The 9,276-nt window shown below is 31.7% G+C and overlaps 1 protein-coding gene across 1 annotated transcript in view; it reads right to left on the reverse strand.

Moving 5' to 3' along the window:
- The window catches only part of TfAP-2 (transcription factor AP-2), a 72,206-nt gene extending 65,424 nt beyond the window's left edge, over window positions 1-6,782 (reverse strand). Inside the window, exon 1 of the mRNA XM_014423554.2 lies at window positions 6,736-6,782. Coding sequence (XP_014279040.1) covers window positions 6,736-6,777 — 42 coding nt within the window. The 5' untranslated portion in view covers window positions 6,778-6,782. The remainder of the gene's footprint in view (window positions 1-6,735) is intronic.
- Window positions 6,783-9,276: the final 2,494 nt, after the last annotated feature.

The raw sequence follows: 9,276 nt of genomic DNA on the forward strand, positions 1-9,276 counted from the left end.
ATAAATTTTTAATTTATTGACATAGCAGACAATGAGTATAGAAGAAAAGATAATAAAGGGACGCGCATGATTCCAAAACCATATATTTCGAATTGATAGACTCTAACGTTTTGGTCCATTACTCTTAGCAAATATATATTTGGTCAAAATCGGGAAAAAAGAGGCATTTTCTTTTTTTAGTATTTCATAATAGTAAATACGCCACACAAATTCCATATTGTCATCACAAATATAGTATTAAACAAACTGAACTCGATCAGTATGGCGAAACTACTAAGTGATACAGGATAAACAGGAGACAACAAATAAAGTCCAGTGTAGAGAGATATAAAGCTTGCTGCACCAGCTTGTTGCAAATGAAGTAGTGTGGACTTTTGCGACAGACCTTCCTTATTTTCTTTTCTTTTTTTTTAAATATTAATATAATTTTAATATGGTAAAGAGATGATGTTTAATTTCATTATGGAACTAAACTATTTTTTTTTGTAATGTAAACACGTTTTGATTAGTAATAAATCACAAATGAAACAGCTATTCAGGTGTTTCGGTGTTTCACAGAACTGGTTCCTGGTTATCCATTGCAATTGTTCACACCAGCTTATTGTTATAATAACTTAATTATCTTGTATCGGGGCCACATTACGAAATTTCAATGTTTGAAATTAGCTTAAGGGTTCAATTACTGATGTCATTACCCTAATCTTGTTTTCTGCTGTGGATATACCTCTCTCTGTATAACATTTCTTACCTGTCTGACCCACGTGTGGGTCGACAGCTGTGCTTTGTGAAGCTATAATTAATCTTTTAGACAATGTTACTAAATGCTATCATTATTGTATCTTAGCTTTAAATATATCAAAGCTGTCAGCATTCGCTTGCTACGCTTGTTTAATATATAGATAAAGAAATTCCTAACAGGGTTATGAACATTCTAAATAAATTTTATTCAATATTTTAAATAATACCTTGAAACCAAGTAAATTCTAGAAAAAAGAGATAATCTTTTAGCTTCATAGCAAAGGTTTATTTTCTTTACTATATAACTAAATAATAATTGTATTGCAGAAAAATCGACTTAGGCATTGTAAACCTCCTGATGAAAACAAATCTTGGAACAGTAATATGAAAGTAAGGAGAGACCACTTATATTAAAATTGAAACAATTACGTGTTCAATGTATCGGGGAGATTCACCAAGTCCTTCATGGTTTTGTTTGGCTCTAGCACCTTGGAGTCATGTATTCCGCAGCAGCAAGATGTCAATTGTTTGTTTATTTTGATTTAGTGGCGTAAAACATCATTGGTCTCTAACGCCATTTATACCTTATTTAATTTTGCTTACATTTGTTTAATTTTATTTATTTTAGTTTGATTATTATTTTATTTATTTGTTTACTATTATTATTATTTTGACTGTTCTATGTTATATTTTTGTCAGTAAACCTTTTTATTTTAAGAACTGAAATACTAATTTTATTGTTTTATCGAGTTTTTGAGAGCTTTTGGTGGATGGTAATGGATCGCCTGGTGCGAAAATGATGACGAATGATTAAATTTATTACTTTTATGAATTTATGGCTCAGTTATGTTTTCCTAAGAGGGATGGTGATCGTAGCCTTATTGAAATTGAAGATTCATAAAAAAAAAAATAAAAAACTAGGAAATTTCGTGAGCAGTATTTTATGGCTTCCATCGCTACAACCATTGTAATAGAAGAATTGGACGAAAAATTTATATCCCTTGATCTCAGAGATCCAAAGCTGTAAGATAAACAATGAAAATTACCATAAGACTGAATTAAGAGATTACCAACTTCATTAACCTTTGAGTCATGTATTCCGCCGCAGCAAGATGTTAATTGTTTGTTTTCGTTTAGTGGCGTAAAACATCGTTGGTCACTTACGCCATTTTTAATTTTACCTTATTTAATTTTACTTACATTTGTTTACTTTGATTATTATTTTATTTATTTGTTTACTATTATTAATTTTTTTTTGTCTATTCAATGTTATATTTTTATCAGTAAACATTTTGATTTTAAAAACTGAAATACTAATTTTATTGTTTTATTATCGTCTCTGAGGGTTTTTGAGATTTTGAGAGCTTTTGAGAGGCAAGATGTCAAATAATCACCAACACACTGTGAAAAGAGAAGGCCTGGTGTAACCAGCCACCGACTGATGATTATTGGTGAGGATCCAAAGAGATGGAAAAGGATCCTCCGAAAAAAAACTTTGATGTGTGAATAGCCCAAAAGGGGCTACCCTAACGAAGTACTTTCCTACCGTTAGTTCACACCTGGAATCAATATGGGTCCTCCTTGACTACTGGGTTTCACAGCTCCTCGCGGGAAATAGGGGTTTCCGAGCCAATCTCGCCCCACATGGCATCTAACTTTGATCCGCTATGCTCAAGATGTCGGGTTCCAGAGACTGCCTAGCATGCTGTACTTGCCTGTACCGTCTATGAGGCACTGAGAGCCAAGATGATAAAAGAAACAGGGCTCAAAGTTCTGACGGCGATCGATCTCCCCGAGCTGATGGCGAAGGAAAACTACCTGTACCACTTCTTCCGAGGTAGGAGGCAAGAAGCCACACCAGCGAGGTCTCCGGACAGGAAAATTTGTATGTACATCTGCTGTGTGTACATCTATAGAAAATTCTGTAAATTGTTTCGCAACTGTCCCTCCCCACCCACTACTGCAAACACCCACATTGTATAACAGGGTACGGTGATAAATAAATAAAATAATAAAATAAATTAAATGTCAATCGAAAATAGATGGCCACCGATCCATCATTAGGAAATAGTCTCTATTCTATATGCATGACCTGACGCTATATTCTAAAAAATAAAGACTAGTTTCAGTGCCTAATGAAACTTGTTTTAGCGTTTAACAGTTCAACCTTTAATTCTTTCGGTCTCGATAATTTTCTACAGTTTATACAGTCTATGTCACTTAAAGGAAAAGTAAAGGGATGCATGCTCTTTACTACTTCTTTGCGCCATGAAGTGCTAATCACCGAGGTAAATATATGAATTCCTAAGCACTAAGGAACTTACAAATATTGCCGCTAAAAAGGTACAGTGAAATATCTAGCAAGATTAAGAAAAGACTGCAGCAGAATCTTAGAAGTCATCTAACTGGGAATCCATGGCATTTATACATGTGAAATTGCCTCTAAGAAATGGATCAACTTAAAGAAATGGATTGCTTGGTGCGAAAAATGATGACGGATGATAAAATTAATTACACAAGAGAATTAATGGCTAAGCTATGTTTTCCTAAGAATGATGGTAGTCGTGGGCTTAATTCAATTGAAGCTTCATAAAAGGACAAAACAAGAAAATTTTTTAAGCAGTAATTTATGGCTACCACCACCACAACCATTGTCATAATGGGAGAATAAGACGCTACTTTACATCACTTAATCTCAGAGATCTAAAGCTGCAAGATAAACAATGAAGATTACCATAAGACTGCAAGGACGGAGAAAGTAATGCATGCGAGATTATACCATCAACTGCATGAACTTGAGATTGATAGTTAACTTCCAGTTGGTTGATATAGAATTGGCGTAACCTGGGAGTTTTCTGTAGCTATAAATCTAAGATCTATGACCGGAACAAGGTCATATAGGACATATTATTTAGGAGAACCTGATAACAAATAAACGCCGCCTTTGCTTTGAGACGCATGAATCAAGCTTATGACAAATTTGTTCGAGAACTTTGCATGGGACAGAATACTGGATGAGACATAATATCTGTAGGGAGTATATACCAACGTAGTATATGCAGAACATTGGGACAACTGGGGAATGAGATATTCTACTATTGCTATACCCCAGATAAACCCATAGTATAAGAAGGTACAAGGGTTTATTATGATGAAAAAGTAATTACGGACCACATAATGCTACATAACCTCTTGGACATTTTGGTTATGTACAAAACTTTCATATCTGTACGTAGCAATTCTAGTGATTCCAACATATTGACAACAAGGGATGAAAAAAAAGTACAGAAAGACATACAGAAAGGCGTACAGAAAGGCAAAAAGACAAAAAGGCAGAAAGGTCCTTGTAAGGCAATAGAATTGGTGTTTCGGTTTTTGAAATCACAAAATTTACTGACAAAAATATAACTTGATCGGAAGAAAAAAATAAATATATAAATAAAAAAAAAAAAATAAAATAATCAAATCAAGAAATAAATAAAATTTAACGAATATTAGCAAAATTAAATAAAATATACATGGCGTTGATGACCAATGAAGTTTGGCGCCACTAAACAACCAAACAAACAAACAAAAGTACAGAAAGTACCAAAAAATAGTCTTGGAACTCAATAGTCCTTATCATCTGGAGAAAGTACTAGTAAATCCAATAATAATTTCCTGGTATGGACTAATTTTAAACGGTGCAGAATTTCTTGGCCAGGAACTATGAAACTTGAAATTATCTCAAATAAGTAGTTCTGTTTGATACAAGAAGAATTGTAAGAAAAACATTTAACAATTGTTTAAACGAGATGTAAATATCATTCCAGAAACGTGAAAGAAAGAAACATGTTAAAATGATACTGATTACTGGAATGTATGGTTATCCATAAAGTGATAAAGTCATAAATAATTGATTATTAAAGACCGATGCCGAATAAAAATATTTAAAAAAATACATGTTAGTTTAGGAAGGGCGATTTTTTTAGAGGAACCGTAGGAAGTTGTATGTCAAAGCATAGAAAACAATAATTCTTCTTAAATTAATTATGTCAGCAGTGAGAAAATTTGGCATTGACGCTAAAAAATTAAAATAATGGGAAGCTCCACTTCTAATTTGATGACACATCAATTCCTCAAAGATTATCCTAGGAACGTATTTTCCAAGGGAAAAAAATCTTTGTATTCAGTGGTACGTTTTTTCTGATTTCGTTGAAATTTTAAAAAGGATGAATACCAAGCGAGGATGAACGAGAATTTATAAATAACTATTAAGAATTTAATTTTCAATCTTAATCTTTCGACGAGATCGTGGTATTATAACTAGATAGGGCTTTCTAATCAAGAAGATTCGTTACCAACCACCAAAAAAATCTTCTTCCTCTAAACACTGCCAAAAGCTAAATGAAACAAGTTACTTAATTAAATCCTCCCAACTACGTCACAGTCTCCTTCAAAGGCTGCTACAGGTCAGTACAGCGCTGATCCGAAACTGACAGGTGCCTTCTAGCCATTGTTTCAATCACATTTACTATGCGGACAGATAATCTAATTCTAAACACAAACTAGAATAACACATAACTTATTTCAGAGTTTACTATTTATAATACATCACCTCTCAACTACAAAGGCCCTAAATCAAAATATAGATAATTTTGCATATCAACTAATGACTATATTTAGCTAATTAAATTTTGGTATGTGTTAATATTGACATGTTATAATTTTAAAATTTGAGATAAGCCTTTAAATTGAATATTGAATGTAATAAATTCTGAATAGATATTCAAGATTATAATCTGTTTTCCATTATGGTTTCTGGTTAAAGGTACATCTTAATTGTCATATATTATGGATCTGTTCCCATAATAATACAGTCATTAGCAATCATTATACTAAGAAAATAGTTTTGATGTTATTACTCCTCAATATCCAACAGATAGTACTCCGGTAAAAAGATATTAAATGGTTATTACACTTTGAATCACTTGCATATTTTTGTGTTTTCACATTCTTTTCAAGGTTTATTTTAAATTTAAAATTTAACTCAATATTTATATTTATTGTTTTATTTTTTATTAATAAAAATTTAGATGTTAATAAACCCAAACATATAAATAATAAAATGTATTATAGTAATAAACGGAATAAATTGAAAATTGCAATATAAAATGAACTTAGTATTAAATAATTTTAAAAAATTAAAAAAGTACTGTCATAGGTTTATTTGTAGGTGGGGATATATGTCAGATATATTTAATTTGAATGATGAAATATATAAAATAAAATTCAAATAAATATGAAGCTGGGCTAAGTCGAGTATACAGTTAGTTATTTATTGTCTCCTTGGGAGATACATTTCGCATTAAGCCTCAATCTAGTTCATATAGTCCTATCAAGGGATATTACTTCCTGTAGGTTAAGGCAAAATTTACTTATTAAGTCCCTAACAGTAATTAATTTACAATTATATCAGTTTAATCAGATATCTTTTTAAAGGTGAGATAAGTATCTTTGTAATGATTCCCATTATATTGACATAGTTTTTTATATAATTTTTAAAATTATAGTTAATTTTAGATTGATATGTTAATAAGTACTTGAATATTATAATTATTACTACAGAGTGCGTAACGGAAATAAGAAATAGTTTCAAGTTAAAAAATAAATTTCATATGTGAATCAAGATGAAATTGTGTTATATCTCACAAGACCATGGGGGTCCATTTTCCAGCTACCGATCAATCCAAATCTATTATTAGATCTTATACAACACTAAAGATTTATCATATTTGTAACATTCCTGGGACGGCTATTCGAGGCAACCGGCATCGAAAGAAAAAGTGATATAGTAGACTCAGCAATCGTCCTCATATGAAAGAAATAACAAGGATAAGAAGAGATTATTGTAATAATTATCTTAGGACGATATCTTATAAGGGGATATTAATGGCGGCAAAAGGACATATTCCATGAGAATATTTAGCAAGAGTGGAGGGGAGAATGTGGACTCACCATCAGATAGTGGTTGGGCCGGTGCTGCTCGTCAATGTACATCGCTAGGGGGCACGCTCCAGACTGAGCCGGAGGGCTAACTGCCTCTAGGCCATCGGGGAGGGGGGTTATGACCTCACCTCATTGGTCCTTTTTCCAGTGGGGGCGGGACAGAGGGCGTGGCTTGTTAGGTTATGGTGGGGGCACTACATGCTACCCGTCCTACCATTCGCTGTCAGTGGAGTGGGTGAGTTCTGTTCGTTTCCCTCTTGTCTTCGGCATATAAATCGTATGTCCGGGATATATTTTTAATAATTTCGTAGTCGGTATGTTGACAACTCGGTACAGTCCCAGTATTCGGCATCACTTTCCAACTCGATTCGTAAATTATCTTCTATAAATGTGATTTGTAATGTGGTCCTTTGCACTCCAATCCGTTTTATGACTGCTCAAAAACACATAATCGCATTAATATATATAGTTATTTTTATTATTTGTTTATACGAATTCCAATTGAAAACTATAACAAATGAAATTCAATTAATAGTATAGCTTTTTTTTTTTTTAAATCATTCCTTCCTTATCAATTGAATAATTATTTGACGTTGTGGATTTGACGTTTGAGGTTGTAACTAATACGTTTGGTTTATAATCTTTTACATGATAGTAACTTTTGGGAAGTAATATTCATTTATAACTTGTGCACAATTATTTGCTGTTCCATGCTCAAATATGAGTTACTTGATTCATGTGAGGAGGAATTCGCGCACTGACCTGCTGAACAGTACAAGAATGGTATGTAAACTTATCACGAAAGGCAAAATCTTTTCCTTCGAGGTAGACTTCAAAATTATAGCTACTTTTGCATTTTATGTTTTATTAACCTGCCATTTTCTAATCCTTTTCAACATCTCGATTGCTAGTTAAATTTCCAGTAAATATTTATGAGAGCATTCTGTAACATTTTCGGGTATCCAAATTCAGAAGGAAAATAATCCAGGTAACGATCTACGTTTAAGGTGATGGGCATTTAGGGATTATCGTGTCAGACCTGATTCGTGTTACTTTTATTCATTTAAATGTAATTATGTGGTAGTTCTAGCTACAAATTAGTTTATAGGATTGTACTGGCTATTTAATTATCTCATACTCTAAATTTATACAATAAAACTTAAATTTAAAGTTTGTTGAGAGGTGGCACATGATTATTAATGTTGAGAGGATTTTCGCACTAAGGATACGAAGGAAAGAGTAACAGTTGGAGCCTTCCTAACGTATTTCCTTTGTGTTTTACATGTGTCATTACGCTTATTAACTATAAACCCGTAAATAAATTGACTTCAATAAAGAACCTACAAGCTTTTTTTTATTAAATTTTGTTATTTAATTTTTTTTTTTTTAAATTCCATAAATACAATAATGATTGTATAAAGGAAGTTGAAGTTAGTAATATTAGTTCCGTGGGTACAATTTTGTTTCATTGATTGATGATGAATACATTTGGTCAATCTCAAATATTTATTATTTAAAAGACCAATTAGCATACATTTGTACAGTGTATTTTCAACTTATGATATGTGACTAATCATTATTATATGAAAAAAGTGGGAAAGATATTTTAATATAATTGATTTGGCTAGTAGTTTGGTTTTACTTACGTCTGCATTTAATTTATTCAGTGTTCCTTTTTTCAGGGCTTTTCAGGTATCTAATTTTATGTCCTATTTACATAATTCTTTCCGAAGTTTATGGCCATATGCTGACCGCAATTGAAGTAGTTTATGAGAAAAAACTGTAGATGATATTATCATGTCTTTATTTTTTCCCATTAAGATTCTTTACAAATATTTATACAAAAAAAAAAAATAATAATTTCATTGGCTTAGTTCTGTTCGATAAATGATTATTTTATGGGTTTTCTAGGTATAATTTTAATTAGTACAGATTTTTGGGTTTGTAAAACTTATTTTTATATTATGTTGTAACAGGTCTACAATTTAGGCCGAAACGTAGGCACGCAATAAAAAATTAGTTTTACTTATTAGTGTGCTTCATAAACTAGGAATCGTGAAACTATTACAAAGTATATTACAAGCTGGTAAAAATAGATTAACAAATTCTATGTCAGATATTTTGACGTATAAAAGTTATGGACTACTTTAAATAGGAAAAGTTGCCTTCAGGTAAGACCAGCCCCGGGGCAAAATAATACAGCGGGACCATTTCCACTCAGTATTTTATGAGTTTTATTTTTGTCAATAATAATATACTTATTTCTACATTATACGTAATCCAAGAGTTCATGGGTTTACAATGAATGCTACATAAAATACAACAATTTTTTTTTTTTACAAAATTTATTCAACAATTATTGTACGAGTATAATTTAATAATAATTATTTCAGTGGTGGATTCGCTATAAAACTAGAAGAGATTTAACTATTTTTTTTTTTTTGCTGACAATATTCTTCTTTTCTGCGGCATTTTAAATTAATGAGCCGAAATTCAATGTTTATTTATAATCAAAACTCATTGGGACGACTTTTTTTTTTAAACAATAAA

The sequence above is a fragment of the Halyomorpha halys genome, unplaced genomic scaffold, assembly GCF_000696795.3.
Source record: "Halyomorpha halys isolate HHAL.00 unplaced genomic scaffold, Hhal_1.1 Scaffold431.1, whole genome shotgun sequence".
NCBI classification, from domain to species: domain Eukaryota; kingdom Metazoa; phylum Arthropoda; class Insecta; order Hemiptera; family Pentatomidae; genus Halyomorpha; species Halyomorpha halys.